The following is a 21,890-nucleotide window of genomic DNA, read 5'->3' as shown; positions in this document are numbered from 1 at the left end:
ACAAATTTGCATTGTTATTTTAGAGTTAGTATCTTGTGCAGATGCCCACTTCTAAATATCGCCATCTCAGAAAAAAAGAGCGGATTAGAAAGCATACGATTTAAAAAGTCTGGTTTCTAACTGGGAAATCTTAACACACTGGTTGCAAAACACACTCTGGCTTCAGAGTGACATATGTAATATGGGTCTGTCTTGAAAGCTCTTTATAATTGTAAACGCACTATGTGATAAAAGTTAAACTCCATGTGAAAATGATTTCTCATATTGGGCAGGTCCTCAGCTGGTGTAAACTGTCCATGTAATAGTTAACAGGCTTATGACAATTTACACCAGCTGAGGATCTGTCCCACTGATTTTTAAAACTCAAAGATCTTACATGAGGTTGAAATCTGTAAATTACATAAAATTACCACTAGATCTCAGTTTTCATAATTCAAAAGATATCTACTTTTGAACATACATCAGGGCTTTTATGGCAACTAGAAACTGACAAGATTCATTACTTCATCAGGTCCAGTCCCCCTGCCTGGTCATTACAGTATTACACTATATATGTGTTAAGGGTTGGTACAAAATAGCTTGTTTGCTTAGTGAGTTCTCAAAACTAAACAATAACAATGAAGCAAATTAGTTGATTAGTTACTTACTGCCGCATTGGCAGACATGCATGCTGAAGTTATCCAAGCATCATCGAATACCAACTGACAAACCAACAATTAGAGCAATTATGGCAACCAACACCAGCGATAGAATGACAATTATCCACTTTTTCTGCCGAAGAAAAGCAAAGTGATTAGTTTCAGAACACAGTGTTAAATAGGATCTGGATTTATTCTCGATCTTTAGAAAAGAAATTCAGTCTTTTTAGTACCACCTTAATTTTTGAAGCCTGAAATGGTCCTGGCTACCATTTTTGGACTGCCACTTGGTTTCTTAAAAGGATCTCTATCTAGTGAGGCTAGAGTTTACTGCAAATGTCAGAGTTATTAACTTTTTTGCCAACATTTACAAGGAAACATTTGGGCTCTCATATCTGATATCTACCTCATTTTAAACATATTAACAGTTCCCAATACGGAAAAAAAAATATATTTATGTAAAGGGTATTGGGACAGAGAATATATACACCTCAAACAGACTGTGTATAATCTGCTTTTGGAATTGAAGATTATTTATCTATAAATAATCCAAGTACAATTCCACAGTCTCTATCTAGAGTCAGGTCTTTTCATACGACTTGCCCTGCTCTGAAGCTAATTAACATGCCACGAACATAATGAAAAATCTTGCTGTAGTCTCCCTTGCCACCTCCCCCCCCGCCCCACTTTATTATATAACTCACAAAATTCCACTGCAGTTTTAAAAGAATTTTAATATAATGCAGATGCTAAACTGCAAAACCATTAGTGTTCAGAGGTCAAAAAGCAATTGTTTTAGTAGATTACTGACTTCATAATGATTCATCTTGGGGGCTGAAGGGAAGAAGCATATTGAAACACTGAAGCATTTTAAGTGTCAATGCAAGTCAATTAAATGCGGCTTTTAAAAATAAATCTTTCCAGTGTAATCACATCATTTTGTTTCTTTGAACCAGGTATGATGCCCATCAATTTATGATGATTCATACATTTATAGAAGTGCATGTCTTTGATAAACTATGGTCCCTGAATCTTTGAAAATAATATGGTATGAATGGAATTTCCACTTTTGCTGAAGGAGATTTACCATGCTAGCAGAAAAATCAAATTAATTTTAAATATAGGATTACAACCACATGTCCAGATAGGTCTTTCAATTACAGAGGTTTCTAAGCCTTTATAAACATATTTCACTCCTGAATAACTTTGTGCCACAGAAGTTACTTACCACTGACACATTTTAAACACTTCTTTTGGGTGTACAGTTTCTATGCATTCAAAAATAATTTGCTTTAATGGAAAAAGTCAATCTTTACTGTATGTGAATTGTGACCTATTCCCTTCCCACAAATTTCTACCCTTCAGAAGTAATATTCCAATTCACATTAAAGCCTATTCAGAACAAAATTTGATAAGCTATATCCTGTAATAATAAATGGAGTGTATAACAGACGGGAAGAGGAAATCTGATAAAGAAATTTACTTCACTTTTTAAGGACAGAGACCACGGACAACTTGAATATAAAATTTTCCAATCCCATTTCATTTGACCCATACATAGTAACTCTAAAAGAGCTAAGCGTTATTTCTTGTATGGTCACACGCTTACAATATAGAAACACAAGTAAAACAAAAACCAAAAAGGTTATTTACCTTTTCATAAATGTTGTTCTTCAAGATGTGCTGCATATTGTCCATTAAAGCATGGGGGCGGGGGGAGTGTATGTCCCTCACGCACTGGTGCTGAGGGTTTAGATGTACCACTCGGGACAGCCACACCCATGCCTGAGCTGCTCTTGCTCTTAAATGAGAGGTATGAAAGGAAGAACTGGCCAGTGCTTCCCTCAGTTCCTTCACAGTGGAATCCAACAGTAGACTTCACTGCACTGGGAAAGTAGAGTGGGTCTTCATTTGTCCCTGTGAGTACAAAGCTTTGGGAAGAAAACTGGCAAGTATATGTAGACTGATTCAGGTGGAAATCACACTCTACTTTGGAGAGAAACGTAGCTAAACTTTGTCTTTGTAGAAAACTGTATATTACTGATCAATGACCAGGGCATTCTGTTCCTCTTCCTCCTAGTGGAGATAATAGCCATTAAGAAAGCTACTGTTGGTGAAAGGTGCAGAAGCAAGCATGATGCAAAAGGTTCAACAGAAGGGTTCATAAGAGTAGACAAAACTAAATTCAAATCTCAAGATAGTGCTGGATCTCCACAGGCAGAAATAATCTAGACCTTTCAGGAACCTGGTTGTGATAGAGTGAGTAAACAGAGTCTTACCATCAATTTGAGAATGAAATGCTGAGATGGCTGTCATGTGCACCTTAACAGAGTGAGAGCTAGGTCTGACTCCTTAAGAAGTGAGAGGTAGTCTAGAATCGATTGAATCATTTTCTGAATAGGTGGCATTATGGGAAGCCACCCAGATGGAGAACTGTTGCCACTTACTCAGGTAAACCGCTCATGGGAAAGGTTTCCTTCTGTTAAGGAGAACATTCTGGACAGCCCCTGAGCAAAAAATATCTTGTGCATTCATTATTGATGAACCATGCCATGAGGTGCAGCACTAGGATTTGATCGAGCACCAAACCATGGTTCTGGGTGACAAGGTCTCTGGTTATTGGTAATGGGAAGGGTGGTCGGTGAATGGGTTATGTAGGTCTGAATACCATGGCTGTCTCAGACAGACTGGAGCTATGAGGATCATTCTGCCATGACCTTGTTGGGGCCTGAACATGACCCTGGGAAAAAGAGGCACTGGTGGATATGCATACAGCTTGGTCCTTGTCCCATGAAAAACAGAAAAGTGTTGGATATTGATTCTGGGCTGCGACCAACCCTGAAGCAGAATCAGGGACATTTTCTGCTTTGCTGTGTTGCAAATTGATCGGCCAACAGAAACCCTCCTATGAAGAACGCAAACTAGAACGGCTGGGTTGAGAGACCATTTATGGTCTATGTTGAAGGATCTGCTCAGACAACCTGCCAAGCTATTTTGAATCTCCATCAAGCAACATGCTGAGAATGACGGAGCTCTGTATGCGGAAATTCCATAGCTTGACTGCCTCCTGGCACAGGCTGTCTGACCTTGGGCCACCCATTTGTTCACATAAAATGCCACTGTGGTGGTGAGCACCTGGACAGTCTTGCCCTGAATGGGAGGTAGGAAACACTGACGCATATGGAATATTGCTTGCAACTTGAGGATAATTTGTAACCTGTATAGTCCACAAGCCCTGAGTCTGAAGATCTCCCAGATGTGCTCTCCACCCCATGACTGAAGTTTCTATTACCGAAGTCATGGAAGGAAAGCAGTGCAGAGGGGGGAACACCCCTGCACACATTGTCTTGGCTCATCCACCAGCTAAGAGATGATGCTATCATGTCCAGAACGCATACTAGTTTGTCTAGATAACTCTGAGGGCGATGGACTGATCAGACCCATGCTCACAATGCTCTGAGATGCAGCCTGGCATTAGGAATAATAGATGTACATTTGGTCATGTGACCTAGGAGCCTTAAACGATTTCTCAGTCGTCTGTGGATGATCCTTGAGGGGGACACAGATATTGTGGAGTCTGAAACCTGGAAAGAGGCAGAAATGCCCTGGCAGAAGTCGAGTCCAGGACCACTCCTCTGAACTCTATTCTTTGCAGAGGCAGTAACGTGGGCATTTCTTTGCTTTGTTTCAGGCCCAGAGTATTGAACAGAGTTTGATGGACCACAGCCTGCACCTAGTGTCTGGAGCAACCCCGAAATAACCAGTCTTCCGGGTAAGCATAAACATGGATGTCTCTCTGGTGGAGGTAGGCTGCCACCACTGTCATGCACTTGGATAAAGATCCTCCGTGACAATGATAGACCGAATGGCAGCATGGTGAACTGGTAACGATCCTCCCCTGCCACGAACCTCAGAACTTCTTGTGGCCAGGTTTGATCGTCACATGGAAACAGGCATCTTGTAAATTGAGGGCAGCACACTCTCTCCCCTGGATCTAGGAAACGCCATGCAGAACTTCATGTTCTTGATATATTTGTTCAGGTTCCGAAGGTCTAGGATGGGTCTCAGACACCCTCTAGCCGTGGGTATTAGAAAACATTGAAGGGGAACCTCTTCTATGGCTCCCAAAGAACAAAGAGTTTGCACTTCTTGCCTTAGTGCAGACTCATGAGAGGGGGTCCCTGAAGAGGGACTGGAGGGTGAGGTTGGTGGACAGAAAGAAAATGCAGAGTATAATCCTGATTCCATCATGCTTCGCACACACACTTGTCTGGGGTGATGGACTGACTGCCAGGCATGCAGGAAATGGGATATTCTGTCCAGGGGGTGCAGATGGGTGAGGGGAAGGATCAGGTTGGTCCAGGTCTGGTAGTATACTGTCTTTGACATAAGAGTCAAACCAATACTTTGAGGCCTGGGGATGTCTAGATGAAGAGACCAGGGAAACAGAGGGCAACAGCCTTCTGCTCTGTGACCTCCTTTGCCTTCCCTTAGAGCAGTCAGCCTGATGGAAGGGATAATACTGCTGTCTAGGCTGGAACTGAGGATGATAATTTTGTCTGCTTTGCAACCAAACTGTAGAGACCCAAGGACCTCAAAACCACTCTCAAGTCCTTCAGTGTGTGCAATACTTTGTTTTAGGTAATGTGACAAAGTTCCTCCTCTACCTTGGTGGGTCTTGCACTTATTGGTGGATTTGCTTGCTTTGGAGCTTCACGGCAGCCCTTACTTTGGCTGTTTTTCTGAACCCACAGTCCAGGACAACTCCTCCTGTGTCTGACCAGGAGTTGGGAGGTTTGGGGGGGGGGGAACCCGGGCCCGCCTTCTACTCTGGGTTCCAGCCCACGGCCCCGTGGAATGCAGCTGTCTAGAGTGCCCCCTGGAACAGATGTGCAACAGCTACAACTCCCTGGGCTACTTCCCCATGGCCTCCTCCCAACACCTTCTTTATTCTCACTATAGGACCTTCCTCCTGGTGTCTGATAATCCTTGTACCCCTCAGTCCTCCAACAGTCCGCGTTCTCACTCTCAGTTCCTAGTGCCTCTTGCTCCCAGCTCCTTACACGCGCCACAAACTGAAGTGAGCTCCTTTTTAAAGCCAGGTGCCCTGATTAGCCTGCCTTAATTGATTCTAGCAGCTTCTTGATAGGCTGATTAGAACACCTGCAGCCAATCTTAATTGTCTCCAGAAGGTTCCTGACTGTTCTGGAACTTTCCCTGTTACTTTACCCAGAGAAAAGGGACCTACTTAATCTGGGGCTAATATATCTGCCTTCTATTACTCTCCTGTAGCCATCTGGCCCAACCCGGTCACAGTAAGAACAAAGCACATTCCTTGAATGGAAGGTCCTCAATTGTCTCTTGCACCTCCACAGGGATCCCAAAGGACTGCAACCAGGAGCAATGATGCATAGTGAGTGCTGTCACCATAGCTCTCAATACAGAATCCGCCACATCCAAGGAGCCTGAAGAGCTGATAGAGAGACAAGGCAGCCCTCAGCAGCAAAGGACTGAAGAACCCTGTTCTCTCAACCCCTTGTCACATTATTGGCAAACAGATTGCCTCCCAGTTAGAGTAGCCATTCATCACCAACTGCGCATACCGATTGACACTACAGAACTATAAACTTGCAAAAATACACAAATGCTCTGACGACTGACATGGATGGTCAGAAGGAACTCAAGGAGAGGTGGCTCCATCATTTATACCACTTTCTTCGAAGCACGAGGAGGTTGGGAATGGTTGAGGCTGCTCCCGAATATTGTTAGGGAAAACTCTCCAGCACCGGTGCATGGGACATGCACAGACCCACAGTGGAATGGACATATGCAAGTACTCAAAGAACATCAAGTTACAGCATGTGAAGTTAAGAACAATAAAAACTACCTTTTGTTATGCCATATTAACTGAGTTAATGAAAATCCAGAAAAAAAAACCTTACCCTTCGTGCTTTACTTTGATATTTAACTGCCTTTTTTGTCTCCTCTTTAGCATGTTCTACATAATCTGATGCATTCATCACATCCTTTTCTATGTTGTTGATCATTTCACCCTTAAAATAAAATTAAGACATTTTTTTTTTTTACCACTACTGGAATTTTCTGGAGCCCTGCATAATGAACCTGAGTAAACATATCAAAATGATTTTCAACATGAAAAAGCGTTATGTATTAATGGCTGAAGTTTTTATTTTTGCATCCACATGTGATGGAAAAAAGGAATGGGAAGCAAGGTCTCATAGGAAAAATATTTTAACCTAAAAAGAAAAAAATATTGGTAAGGGCAGGTAGGGACAAAATACTGATAATTTAAAGCATATTCCTAAGAGAAAGGTATGCTTTAATAGCTAATCTACAACTGGCATACTAAAGAGTTCAGAAGTATCTGAAGCAGCATATGGAAACGGCAAGGATACCTACAAAACATTCATCCAAAATTATTCACAGGTTTTCAGGAGGTGGATTCCTCCAAGCTAACTACTTAGAATGCCAGTACATAATGAATTTTAGCTCAGTTATGATTAATGAACTTTGGGAATGAAATGCAAGGTCTGGAAAATATTACAGTAGATCTGTTACCTGTGTTTCTGTCCATCAGAAGACATAATCAGCAGCAGTGAACAGCAAAGCATTAAAAATGATGCACAAATAACTTGTTCATTTCTGTACAAGTTTATAACATACCAATAATTTTCACGCTTATTCATTTTGTATCAAGGCAACATATCAGACTTGTAGAACGTGAAATCCTCCAAAAAAGAATATGCTAAATATAGGCTGATTATTCATAGTACTACCCACTGAATTGTTTCACAGTGGATCTAACAGTTTACTTTCACAGTAAAAAAAAAAAAAAAAAAAAAAAGTCAGTGAATCCCAAGAACAGAGTTTATTTCATATTTTTATAAATACTGCAAATAGAGTTAATTGCTTTTAACCCTAAATGATCTTTTCTTCCCACCTCCTTATTAAGATAAGATTTATGAAATTGAGAGGTGAGGATACTGGCTATCACTCTCCCACTTACGGACTTTGCTCCCTTTAACGTGAATGGAAATTATAACCAAGTATCACTGCCAATACACTTCTCACCCAATATTTAAACAACCACCACCACCACCACGTTAGTCTTCTGCAATAGCTAACAAATTCTGTTGGTTGGTTTTCAATATATTAACTGCCATTATGGCCTAGCTAGACCAAATTTACTCTTTATGATCTAAATCTAGATTTGCATTCAGGTCAGTGTATTCACCCACCATATTATCTAGCCCTGATCAAGAAATTACACTATTGCACTAAAAATAGTTTTACACTTGTACTTAAATATATACTGCAAAAATCTCATCCTTTAGCATCTGACACATAGTTATTCACTATCCCTAGCAGATGTGATCAGACATGGAGCTTAGACTAGATAATGCCTTCTGGCCTTTTAAAAAAACATCTCTGATGTGTAATCTTTAGTAGTTTGCCTTTAGTTTTACAGGGTTGTGATTATAGTGTTTAAACAAAAAATGGTACCTATAAAAATGTTGCAGTTATCAAGACTATCCTGTATTGTTTTCACAGGAAAACTACAAAACATGCAAAGCACTTCATTACTAAGACAATATTTGAATTGGTTCATTTACCTGAGTCTCAACAAACATAGCCAGGTCCATAAACATGTCATGTAGCTCCCGTATACTGGATTCCAGTTTCATAATATCTTTGTGTCGTGACTCAATTTCATTGAGAGCTTGTCTAGTAATTTGGGAGTCTGATATAATCTTTGAAAGAGGAAAATAGGAAATAACTAATAAGTATGTGATTGACATATTCCTGAATTGAAGAAATAGAATAGGTCATAGCCATAAAGTGGGCTGTGAATACGTACATCAGAAGTGAAAATAGAAGTATTACCACTTTCTAACATTTCTTCCAGTTCTTCATCAGTGGTGGTTTTTCCAGCTAGGAAGAAAGTATATTTTAAGGTTATAAAGTAATAGTACTTTATCTATTCAACATAAAGGTATTTTGCTACACCTAGAAGCCTGAGAATTTACCACGAACAATAATCACATACAGCACAAAAACAACTTAAAATTTGTTAACTAAAAATTAACTAGTTGACTCTCTCAAACCCAAGTATTCATTGTGTTTATGGGGAAGTGGTAGCAATGAAGTTATATTACAATCTCAGGAAGAATGTGCTAAATCCAGAATTAGCATACAGGAGTTGATGGTTCACAATCCTATACTCAGACCTCCACTCCACAAAAAGTAACAGTTTTTAATAACAATTAGCATCCAAACCTCTTGCCATTAAGCACAGTATGAGAGATTCTTGCAGCATGAAAACATCTGCAGCTGTGATAACAGGACAGAAAACAAGGGAAAAAACCCACCTCCTGAAGGTAATGATTCTAGATTGTTGCATGGTCAAAACAATACCATTTTTTAAGGAAGCTATTTTCCATAATAATGTATTCCCCTATTACGGTGTCTCTATAAGGCTAAGACTGGGAGCTAAGAAACATGAGGTTTTTAAAGACAGTTTTCTACCAAAATGTGTCCTTGTGCTATTAAACTGTTATTCCTGAAGCTATTTCTGAGGATAAGTAGTATTGCAAGAATCAAATATTTTTGCAAACACACAATAGGAGGTTAAATATAATGAAAAAATAAAATCATGAAATTCAGTTTTCATGTTTTTGGTAAGCACAATAGGAAAAATTACTTTAATATAAAATTATAAGCTATTTAACATTCATGTTTGTACAACTCCTATATTATATTGAAGATATTAAATCACATGAATATCTAGGGAATCTATTTTCAAAATAAGAATCTAATTTTTTCTGTGTATAAGTAATGAAACAGTATTACAAAGATGAGATTAAAATTATTTTAATACAGGATTCAGTTCATATTAGCACAGGGGTTCTCAAACTTTACTGCACCGCAACCCCCTTCTGACAACAAAAATTACTACATGACCCCAGGAGGGGGGCCCCAAACCCCAAACAGGAGGCCTGTAACCTGAGCCCCTATGCCCTTGGGCTTCAGCCCCGGGTGGTGGGGCTCGGGCTTTGGCCCCAACAAGTCTAAGCCAGTCCTGGCGACCCCATTAAAATGGGGTTGCGACCCACTTTAGGGTTCCGACCCACACAGTTTGAGAACCACTGCATCAGCATATACAGAAAGTGATTGTCAGTTATATTATACTATAAGAAATTCAAGTACTATGTTAAAGGTTAATATAGTTTATTATTCAGCACCTATGTGGACAGGGCTCAAAGTTTGCATAAACATGAAAAAGGAACTGAAACTCAAGTGTAGCAAAAAGGAGTACTTGTGGCACCTTAGAGACTAACCAATTTATTTGAGCATAAGCTTTCGTGAGCTACAGCTCACTTCATCGGATGCATAAAAGTGGAAAATGCAGTGAGGATCTTTTTATACACACAGACCATGAAAAAATGGGTGTTTATCACTACAAAAGATTTTCTCCCCCCATCCCCCTTTCCTGCTGGTAATAGTTTATCTAAAGTGATCACTCTCCTTACAATGTGTATGATAATCAAGGTGGGCCATTTCTGGAAAGCTTATGCTCAAATAAATTGGTTAGTCTGTAAGGTGCCACAAGTACTCCTTTTCTTTCTGCGAATACAGACTAACACGGCTGCTACTCTGAAACCTGTCAAGTGTAGCAAAATTACCTCTTAGCACGTTCAAGTAGTTCATATTGTATAATTTTGTTAAACAATGAGCAGAGAATTCAAACAGAGGTTTCATATTCTACCTATCTTCCCACAGAAAAAGAAATTCTGCAGCACCTTATATAATTCTGCTTTCCCCAATGAAAACAAAAGCTATAATATCTAAGCAGTGCCTTACACTTAAATGAAGGGAGGCAGCTCCTGGAGAGTATCTAAGTCTTCAGTGCACACAAAATGCTAAAGACTCAACTCTAGTCAGATACAATAATTTAAATAACTTTAAATAAAAATAGCCATAACTTGTGATATGTTAGGATTTTTTGTTTGTGGGTGAGTGGAGAGGATGGTAAACTGCCAAAAAAAAATCCAATCAAAAAGTGCCATTACCTTGGCAGGAGAAACCAACAGAAAGCAGCAACTCAGTTACAAGAGAACTCAGTTACAACAATAACAAAAGGAGCAGCAACCAAGAGTTTTAATTCTCCATTGCACCATAAGATCTTCCCTCTCTTTCCCATATAGTATGGTAGAGGGCTGATCAGATTTGCTGTCCTAGATTCATCTTAGGTCTTTTTGGTTTTACTGCTTTCCACATAGCTTCTCCCACTGAATAGTTGGGTTGCAGACCTTCCACTCAGATGTATTAACTTGTGTTTATTTTGGTTGAACCATATTGCTTCTTGCACATATTTCTAATTCTACATGCAAGTCTCTGTTTTGTTCCTCTAGACCCACTGCTCTTTGCAACACCTCCTAATCAGTGTTGGCATCATAACATGGAGGACCCTAAGCTGATGGAAGGAGATGGGCAAGGAAAACACACCCAAAACCAAAGGCATAAGTTTCCCCCTTTAGCAGTACCACTGCCAGAAGAGGGTTGGGATAGGATTTCTAGTAGTAAATTGTTTCCTCGCTCTCTGGTTTCAATGGTGCAAGGAAGACTGGGTTGAGGAGTTCATCTTTTCTTTGCCCCACTGCATACCATTCCTGAGAGGGATACAGGACCAGCCTGTGAAATGAAGAACTTGCATGGGACACAGGACACCCAGAAGACCTTACTTAGCTAGTGCTAAAGCAAGGACTAGTTTTAATTTGCCATCATTTGAGTATATTTATCTCTTCTGGTTATTGAAGTACAAAGTTTCCCAGAGATCTTAAATGTTAAAAGTAAACATACGAATAAAAGCCAGGGATAAACTTAAGGGATATTTATTTAGTTTAAAGACTATCAATTGTCTTCATTTCTATTAGTACACCAGTCATAGCACATTTTGGCCACAAATGATTGTCATTTGTTGGCTGGTTCATCCTTGAATTATTTCTTCATTCCTCACTAAAAAACAAATATTTCATTTAAAGTATACAAGTATGAAACACTGAGTGGAGAGCAACAAGTTACAATGAAGTAATGCATTGGTGGCAGCCTATTGAAAACTCACAAGAAAAAGATTCAAATGATTTAGGATACCGCAACAACCAAATGACAATCGTTTTCAATTTCTGTATAGTATCTAGAGATGTTTTACAGGTTCAGTGCAGGGTGAGGTAGTCATTTATGATCATTCAGTGCTAGAGGCAGGTTGAAGTGTAACAAATACTGTTTGTGGTAATAAGAACAGATCATGAAAGAAAGTGAAGAGCTGTTTAGAACTTGAATTTATCAGGCAAAAGAAACTTGGTTTTTAGAGCTATATATTACCAGATTGAATGTAATAGGAATTTCACATAGCACAAAGATCCAATCCTGGATGCAGAGATTTACAGACTGGTCTGTCAAACTCTGGTGGTTTGCTAATAGGGTCATACGGTGCTGGCTTCTTCCGCCTTACTCCAGAGTCCACACAAGTTGTGGTACATCAGAACTTACTGACCCCATTATTGGATTTGGCTTTAGTCACAAAAGGAACTCCACAAAATCCTGCCCAAGCTGTGCTTCCAGGCTTGGCTTCTCCTCTCCTAAGGTCCTCTCGTTAAGGACTGCTCAGCTACACCATATCTTAATGTTTCCCACCAGGATCATTTCCTGCGAAATGGTGGGATGGTTCAGGCAAATACAGCCAGACTGCTACCAATGCATTAAATAATTTCCTCATATTACTTTTTCATATAAGCAATTGCCATAGGGATGTAACAATCAAAAACTAGAGAGAGAGATGATGGTCTGTAAAATCATGAATGGATGGGCAGGAAGTCCACAAGAACCTCTGTATTAAGATGTTGTCCACAAAATAGCAGAGTGTGTTAATTCCTGTTCAAAAAGTTTATTCGGCAATTTCTTTGAAGAATAAAGTTCTTGATTTTTGTTGTAACTTGACATGGTTCTGGTTAAGAAGGCAGAGAAAAAAGCAGCTAGAAATTATTTCACTACTTTCTAAAGTGGAAAACTTTGCTCCTCCATTAAGGTAGGTAGAGCTACCAGAAAGCAGTGATCCCCCACAAGTTTAATCATTCTATTTAAAGCACTTACAGTAACCGATATTGTAGCCAGGCAATGATAAACAAAGTTGAACAAACCAGAACAAACAAAATCTCAGACGTGATTTATGCTTCCCACAAACATGTCATCTCAATTCATAAGTTTGGATACAACACAGTGAAGATTAATTGTTTTATCCAATTCATACTCTTTTAGATCAAATATTCAATGACTTGGGCAGCATCCCTACCAACATAGCCACACTCATTTAATGCTAGGATTTTCAAAGAAGCCAAAGGGGATGTCCAAAACCTACTGACTTTCAGTGATCTGATTCCCTTTGGCTTCTTTGAACATCCCTGCCTTAAATTATAGGAGATGTACCTAAACAGTGAGGAAGGGAAAGCTAGTACTGAAACTCCCAGTGTTACCAGAATAGTGATATTTCACTTCCTCCAGAGATATTCATCGATGGTTTTATGAATTACACTAATTGTTAAATAGTGAATAATTCAAGAAAAGTCGAACCAAGTTTTAAAAACCCCAACAATAGGATATCCAGTATCTTCTATTTTACACAAATAACCACACTGCACCTTTCAATGCGTGTGTGGAGGGGGGAACATTGTCTGGCTTGCCGGGGGAGAGGGAATAGTGCTTTACGGGCTAGGAAGGGAAGGGGAGGAAGGCTTAGAAGCTGCTGCAAAAGGGGGAAGAGAGTCAGCTTGGCAACAAACACACACCCACCCACCCACCCACCCCCGGGACTGGAAAGGCTAAGGAGGTCAAAAGGAGCAAGCCTGGCAGAGGAAGCCTCTTTTCCCCAGACCAGGCGGAGCACCACTCACCCTCCCTGCCACTGAGGTGGCAAAATACCAGGTTTGGTCAGGACCTCCTGTGGGCATCGCACTAGCCACTCCTTTCTAGGGGGCCTGGGAAGGAATTTTTCCCTCGCCACCAGATTGGCCTACATGGAGTAGGGGGTTTTCCCACCTTCCCCACAGCAGGTTCATGGAGTGCTGTGTTATGGTGAGGAAGGAAAGGTGTTAGGCTATTATGTTGCCACTCATTATATAAGTGCGCGCGGATGTCCAGTGCTAGTACTCCAGAGGGAAGGGATACAGTGACCGAATAAATGGCTTGGTAAAGGACTTAAAAAGGAGGTGTTGGTTAAAGGAATAGAATGGGGGGGGGAGAGAAGAGATCGGGGCTCCTATGACTGGTATGGCAGGGAGCCAACCCCGCTTTCTTATATGCCACCTTAATCCTCATTTGAGGGGTGCGGGGGGAATAGTAAAGTCCAAGGAATAGGTTGGCTGGTGGACCTGGATGGAAAAAAGAGGGGGGCTGGCAGAAAATATTAAATGAACATGAAGTTTCCTGCACTGTATACTTATCTGCCGGGTTGTTCCAGACATCTATTAATAAAGTTGTGGACTGATTAAAACCATATCAAGTGTTTCCTGTCCTTCTTTCGGTATAGCCAGACAATACAGGCTACAATTCTAAGAAGCAGGAGTGGTGTAAGAACATTCAACAGCACAGGTTGACAACCTTTCTGGGTAATAATTTGGCAACACTACAGTGAGTGAAATTCTCGTTCACTGAAGTCAATGGGATTTTTGCTATTGATTTGACTGTATATTCAGAATCCATGAAGATAACTTTAGTAAAAGAATATGTCTAGAAGTATCCATTAAGAACAAAATCAACATTTAAACTACTGTATATACTTGTTCATTAGCCCGTTCGTTTATAAGCCGACCCCCCAAGATGGATAGGTAAAAAAAAGTAAAAACTGTATGACCCTTTCACAAGCCGACCCTATATTTCAGGGGTTGGCAAACTTTGGCTCCCGGCCCGTCAGGGTAAGCCGCTGGCGGGTCAAGACGTTTCGTTTACCTGGAGCGTTCACAGGCATCGAACCCCTCAGCTCCCAGTGGCCGCGGTTCACCGTTCCCAGCCAATGGGAGCTGTGGGAAGTGGCACGCCACTGGGAGCTGAGGGGCTCCATGCCTGTGAATGCTCCAGGTTAACAAAATGACTATGTATTAGATATTCAATTAAATGATTTCATAGAGTTTAAAATCATCAAATTTTGGTGTAGACCCATTTATAAGCCGACCCCCGCTCTTTGATGCGCCACTTTTTTTACCAAAAATATTCGGCTTATGAATGAGTATATACGGTAATCATTCTTCAGGTCAAGGTAAGTTCTTCCATATCAAAGTCTATTAGACAGTTACAATTTAACCAGCTATTTATATTATGTGTAACATAAAAAACAAACAAGTAGAAGCTTGTGTGTGTTCATCATCTAAGGAGTTAAGTTCCAAAGGAGCAGCTACAGAGAAGTATGCAGGACTATATACAGGTTTTTAAGGTCAGGCTTGACAAAGCCCTGGCTGGGATGATTTAGTTGGGGATTGGTCCTGCTTTGAGCAGGGGGTTGGACTAGATGACCTTCTGAGGTCCCTTCCAATCCTGATATTTTATGATATATTGCCATTTTATTGAAAAAAACCTTGTCTGGCGGTACAAAATAAGAACTGGAATACAGGAAAATAAAACTAGAAGACTGGGGGTATTATTTCAATTCTGTATAAACCAAAACAACAAAAAAGATGTCAAAAAAACAAACAAACAAAGACCATTAAAAAAGTTAATTCAGCCATCTATATTGGAAGAAAATTCAGGTCACTTACTTATTTCTAACTGTCGCTGTATCCGTCCTTTGCTGCGTTCTCGAAACAGGGTCTGGGTCTCATTGTATTCTGTCATGACGTCCACAAACTTCCGGGACAATACCAAGTGCTAGTTTTGAGGAGTAAAAATATAGTACTTTATTTTACAACAAAATGCATTTTCAAAAAGTATAAAATAGTACCTAGGCTCCAGGAAAGTCCAATTCTTCCCTCTCCCCACCCCACAATACTGTCTCTCTTCTGGAGCTTAGTTGACTTTGTTAAACTCCTCAGATTTCCCCATGCAGACTTTATGATCATACCTGTGTTTTTCGTATCCTGAGTTCAACTGATGTTCGATTAGCATTCCCATCTTGATCAGAACTTTGTTCAATAGCTAGGAAGAATATAAGAACTCATACTGTAAGGTGTTAAGAATGCAACATATAGTAAAAGTTTTAACATAAACATTTACTATTTTATAAATCATAATTAGTACTGTTTTCCTGTTTTCTACCCCAAAAAAGTAGTTTCTCTTTAGAAAGATTTTCACCACATAATAAAAACTAAATCTATTAATGACATAGAATGCAAGGTTAAGAATATAAAACTGTTTACACAGCCAAATTAAAAACAAATTTTTAAAAGTATCTGTTCGTTGATGGGTATTATGTCATCTTTTGTGCTTGGAAGGAGCCTAACAAATTGGGGTTGCTACTGCTATCTGAATAATAAATGTTGTTTACTGGACAGAAGAATTTTATTAAATATTACCCTTAAACCTAGAAATCTATCACTGAAGAAAAGAATGACCTTAATGTAATTTAGTGGCACTAGAAAAAAAACATTGTTATGTTTGAGTTGACACATGCTGAACAATTAAGACTCCTAAATTCTAAATTAGTTGCTAAATAAGGGGCCTGATTTTCAAGAGTACTCAAGAGCAGATATATGAATTTTGGGACAGACCTCAGCTGGGGTAATTTAGCATAGCTCCATGTCAGTTTGTACTATTTGAATATATGGCCCTTATTTTTAAATTGTTGATTAAATACATTAAACGCTGGGCAAATATTTCAAATCTACAATTCTTTTCTTTCATCTGATAAAGGGGCATGTCTTGATCATTTTTGATACAATAAGTGAAACTTATTTTAACATTCTGAGTTCCAAGATTTTCTGTAATAATATATTATATTTTCTTAAAGTTTGGAACATCCCACTATGATACAAGCTATGAAAACCAAATTTGTATATACATATATTGACCCCATTAATTACACTGAGGGGCAAATTCCAACGTTCTTGAGACTGTTCGAGCTCTCCTAATATCACAAATACATATATAAGGCTCCATATAATTACTAAATTATGGAGGGGGGGGTTGCACTTACCCTTTAACTTGGCTCGAATTTTATTAGCTATTTTCTTGATTTCTTTGTTCAGGTCCTCGAGTTCTTCCTTTGTTCCTTTTTTAAAGGAATGTGAAACATAGCTTTTAGAATAATTAGTGATTGATTCTAAGACATACTGATGAGCAAGTATACCTTTTGGAAGGTATCCAAACTATCTTTTGGGTATACAACCTAAAATTGACTACAAGCATTAAAGGATGGAAACTATACAAGTGGAGGACTGTTGGAGGGGATGGGCAGCCTGAATCTTTAAGTTACCTTGCTTACTTGTTGTGGATTTATTAAATTTTATTCTATGCTTAAGATATTTGTGATGTATTTTAAATTATGTTGAGGGCACCCAAAATGTATTAATAAATACCCTTTTTCAGCATTTATATGCATCTCAATAAGTTAATTAACTTTCCAGTTAGCTGCGTAAAATAAAGTTAGTGAGAAAGTGTGGTGCGTGAATTCACTAAAAATTGTATCATTTTAAAAGAACAAGAAACCTCAGTCAGCCCCATGCCAGCTGCCTAGTCCTGTGCATAAAGCAATGGACAGGGAGACGAGATCTGGATTCTATGCCTGATTTGCCACTCTGTTGCATAAACATGGACAATTCACTCCCCCTCTCCCTGTGGCTTTGTTTTCCTAGCTGTAAAATAGGGGATAATACTTGTTTTCCTTTATTAAGTTCTTTGAGATCCTCAAGTAATAAGCTCTATAAGAGAGACAATTATATAATTAATGTGGAGTTCATCACTATTGTATTTCAGCTTCTTTCCACCGCTCATATCAATTTAATCATGTTTACTTAATGCAGACATTCACTCCTATTTTCCTGTTTATCATTCTGTTAGATATGCAAGGGGGTAATACACTAATTTGTGCGCCTTTAATAGAAGAAAACTGCGAAGATTAAAGCTTCATAGCCCTTAAAAGAAAAATAATACTGGAGAAAACACATTTGTCCAGAAGCGTTTGGATACTCAGCATCAAAACCAGAAAGAGGACTCTGACTTGAACGTATTTCTAGAGAAACACCATCTGACACTTCAGATCAGTTGTCCCCAAACAGCGGGGTAACGTTCAAAGGGTGCCGAAGGTGGGTGTGCGCGCGCGCAAGCCATCCCCCATGAGGGCAGGGATGGAGCATCAACCAGCCCTGCTCAGCCCTCAGCCCCACACCTGCCCCCAGCCTCGGCTCGCTTACCCATTCACATCCTGCCCCCAAAAGCCGTGGCCCTGCTCTCGGCACCCAGGTCAGGGTGTGGACAGAGGTAAGGGGTGCAACCCTGAAAAGTTTGGGGACCACTTCTTTAGATTTAGATGTAAGAGGATTTTAGTTTATATTAAAAGCTATTACTTTGGCCCACAGCAAAGGAAATCTGAAAAGGAAGGCATCATGATCTTTGTTGTATTATGTATTAAGACAAGATTTTACATAAAGTCAATCAAACAAAAGCTTAAAGTATAGATGGCTCTCTGCCATATTTCTTCCTGAATGCTGGTACAATTATACGAGGAAAAGTTATTGAAATTACAAAAACAATTATTTGTCAGAAAATGTTTGAGCGCTGATATGATCACTTTGTGGAGCCATCCACTATCATCCACTCCCAGCTTTGGGCAGTCAGAGGCTAGGGACACCCAGAGCATGTTGTTGTATCCCTTACCATTTTGGCAAATAGCCACTGATGGACCTATCCTCCATGAACTTATCTTATTCTTTTTTGAATTGTACTTTTGACCTTCACAACATCCCTTGGCAATGAGTTCCACACGTTGACTGTGCGTTGTGTGAAGAAGTACTTCCTTATGTTCCCTACTGCCTATTAATTCCATTGGGTGACCCCTGGTTCTTCTGTTATGTGAAGGGGTAAACAACACTTCCTTTTTCACTTTCTCCACACCATTCATGATTTTATAGACCTCTATCATATTCCCTCCTTAGTTGTCTCTTTTCCAAGCTTAAAAGTCCCTGTCTCCTCATATGGAAGCTGTTCCACACCCTTAATTTTTCTTGCCCTTCTCTGTACTTTTTCCATTTCTAATATATCTTTTTTGAAATGAGGCAACTAGAACTGCATGCACTATTCAAGGTGCAGGCGTACCAAGTCTGATTACCTAAAGCTTTCCTAATGGTTCGTAACAGTTAGCTTTTTTGACTTTTGCTGCACATTGAGCGGATGTTTTCACAGAATTAACTAAAATGATTTGAAAATCTCTTTCTTGAGTTGTAACAGCTAATTTAGATATCATTTTGTATGTATAGCTGGGATGTTTTTCAATATGCATTTTGTGTATTTATCAACATGAAATTTCATCTGCCATTTTATTGCCCAGTCACTCAATGTTGCAAGATCCCTTTGTAACTCTTTGCAGTCTCATTTGGACTTAACTATCTTGAGTAATTTTGTATCATCTGCAAATTTTGCCACCTCACTGTTTACCCCTTTTACCAGATCATTTATGAATATATTGAACAGCACGGTAACAGACAGATCCCTGGGGGACACCACTATTTATTGCTCTCCATTCTGAAACTGACCATTTATTCCTATCCTTTGTTTCCTGTCTTTCAACCAGTTACTGATACATGAGAGGACCTTCCCTCTTATCCCATGACTGTTTACTCTGCTTAAGAGCCTTAAGGGACCTTGTCAAAGGCTTTCTGAAAAGTCCAATTACACTATATTTACTGGACCACACATGTCCATATGTTTGTTAACCCCTTCAAAGAAGATGAATAGATTGGTGAGGCATGATTTTCCTTTCCAAAAGCTGTGCTGACTCTTATCCATCAAATCATGTTCATCTATGTACCCGATAATTCTGTTTTTTACTATAGTTTCAACTAATTTGCCTGCTACTCAAATTTAGTCTTACCAGACTGTAAATTACCCGGATTGCCTCTGGAGCCTTTTAAAAAAATTGCTTGTCACATTAGCTATCTTGCAGTCAACTGGTACAGAAGCTGATTTAAGCGATAGGTTACATATGAGCTAGTAGTTCTGCAATTTCATATGCAAGTTCCTTCAGTACTCTTGGGTGAAGACCATCTGGTTCTGGTGACTTATTATTGTTTAATTTATTAATTTGTTCCAAAACCTTCTCCACTGACACCTCAAATTGGGGCAGTTCCTCAGATTTGTCACTTAAAAAGAATGGTTCAGTTGTGAGACTCTCCCTCACATCCTCTGCAGTGAAGCCCGATGCAAAGAACTAATTTAGCTTCTCTGCAAGGGGTTTATCTTCGAGTGCTCCTTTAACACTTCAATCGTCCAGTGGCCCCACTTGTTATTTGGCAGCTTCCTATTTTTAATGTACTTAAATAATTCTTACGGTTAGGCTTTGATTCTTTAGCGAGCTGCTATTAAACATTCTTTTTTGGCCTGTCCAATTCTACTATTTGTCAAAAACATTTCGTGCAACTCTAGATGTGGATGATCTAGAAAACGAGTAACTAGAAGATAAAGGAATCTTACAAAACTAAAAGTCTTTAGAAAGATATAGTTGACACTGAATAATTGCGATTGTGGTATAACATTTATATTTCCTTAGGAGATGTCCCTCAGAGGCACCCAGAGAGGGAGGGGGAAGGTATTAGAAAATTATGTTATATAAAAAACTTTTTTTAAAAACAAAAAACAAGAGAGTGTCTGGAGAAAACCTAGTGAAAACAAATCAGAAGAAAACACAAGGAATTCCCCAACCTCATGAAGTTTATACCAGGTGCACATGTAACTTACATTTCTATCAACTGTAAGTGATATATATTTTTGTATCTATTCCCATAACAGAAGACAGACCTTATTTGTAATATATAATATAATTTGTAGTACCCCATGTGAACATTCATTTGAATTCATATTAAAGCTATTAAAGAAGCAAATATGTTTCTTGCATAATTCTAAGACAAATTTAATAAAACAAAGGACAGAAAGTAAACATGCAAGTTACCAGATATAGTGTAATGTTGTTCACGATTTTCAAATAATAAAGCTAGCTACTTGTCTTTTACTGTGTAATTTAATTTAATAAGTTTTAGTTGTACCACTGAGTACTGTAATTTCCATAAGTAAAAGCATATAAAGTTGGCCATAAACATATTTCTCTTCTGGAGAACTAGGTTCAGGTCAGATGAGATAGTAATTAACTGATGTTTCAGGTTGCAAATAGTCGTTAAAAGAAATTTCTGGAAATGTTCAGTAACATCTTAAATTTTAAAAAAAAAACTTTTTATCCTAAATTAACAATACATATGCAGAGCTAAAGATTAAAACCCATCAGGCAAATTCTGCTCTTAAGATAAAAAAACAAGTATTTATAGCTATGTAAGTGAGATACTACCTTCTACTAAGCCCCCACAAACTTGAGTTTATCATTCTTCTTTCCCTCCTCCCCTCTTACATTTGAAATTTAAACTCATGTCTTTCACACCGGGGGGGGGGGGAGGGGAGAGAAGGTAATTTAAAAATATTCCCCTTAGAGCAAACTATTGTGTGTTTTCGGAAACTATTTCATTGAAATTATACAGCTTTCTCCACATACTTCCTTCCCTTCCCTTAGTTTCCCATTTCCTCTAGGCATAACACACAGCTTTTCCAAACGTTACCGCCATCATAAAAAAAGTTAAACATACTCCTTTCACACAGCAGCTTCATCACAGGCCAGTATAAATGAACTCTTTATTCTGTCATGCACTTGTGGCTCATGTAAAATCCAGTTAGCTTTTATTTTTAACTTAAAATTATTTTTCCATCTTCTACAGCTGCAATGTTATTGGAACAAAATTAAAGCAGTCCCTTACCCAAGACTGCTTTCCTTGGTGACTTCCTGGTCCCTACTAACTCTTTTCAGTACAGGGTCACCATCTTACAGAAACAGCCGCCCTCACCCAGCAGCTGTGGCCCTGAAGTAGCCAATTTGTAACTTGCAATTATTTGTTGTATCTCCTCCTGTAACAGTAACCAGTTATATTCCCCACCCACCAAGTTTTCTGCTTTCCTCTTGCTGTCATCAACTACGTGCTGTGGGCCTGAGTCACC

General features: G+C 39.2%; 1 protein-coding gene across 2 annotated transcripts in view; it reads right to left on the bottom strand.

Annotated features, from left to right (window-relative positions):
* Nucleotides 1-21,890, bottom strand: part of STX2 (syntaxin 2) — a 40,603-nt gene that overhangs the window by 3,785 nt on the left and 14,928 nt on the right. The window contains exons 4-10 of one of the 2 annotated variants that reach the window (XM_073312754.1): nucleotides 16,837-16,911; nucleotides 15,766-15,839; nucleotides 15,464-15,572; nucleotides 8,518-8,591; nucleotides 8,273-8,410; nucleotides 6,581-6,691; nucleotides 648-771 (exon numbers count right to left, since the gene is read on the bottom strand). In XM_073312754.1, coding sequence (XP_073168855.1) covers nucleotides 688-771; nucleotides 6,581-6,691; nucleotides 8,273-8,410; nucleotides 8,518-8,591; nucleotides 15,464-15,572; nucleotides 15,766-15,839; nucleotides 16,837-16,911 — 665 coding nt within the window. In that variant the 3' untranslated portion in view covers nucleotides 648-687. The remainder of the gene's footprint in view (nucleotides 1-647; nucleotides 772-6,580; nucleotides 6,692-8,272; nucleotides 8,411-8,517; nucleotides 8,592-15,463; nucleotides 15,573-15,765; nucleotides 15,840-16,836; nucleotides 16,912-21,890) is intronic. The other variant, XM_073312755.1, reaches the window with a different exon arrangement.

Source organism: Lepidochelys kempii, chromosome 15, assembly GCF_965140265.1.
Source record: "Lepidochelys kempii isolate rLepKem1 chromosome 15, rLepKem1.hap2, whole genome shotgun sequence".
In the NCBI taxonomy this organism is placed as follows: Eukaryota; Metazoa; Chordata; order Testudines; family Cheloniidae; genus Lepidochelys; species Lepidochelys kempii.
This window is presented reverse-complemented; position numbering and strand designations above follow the sequence as displayed.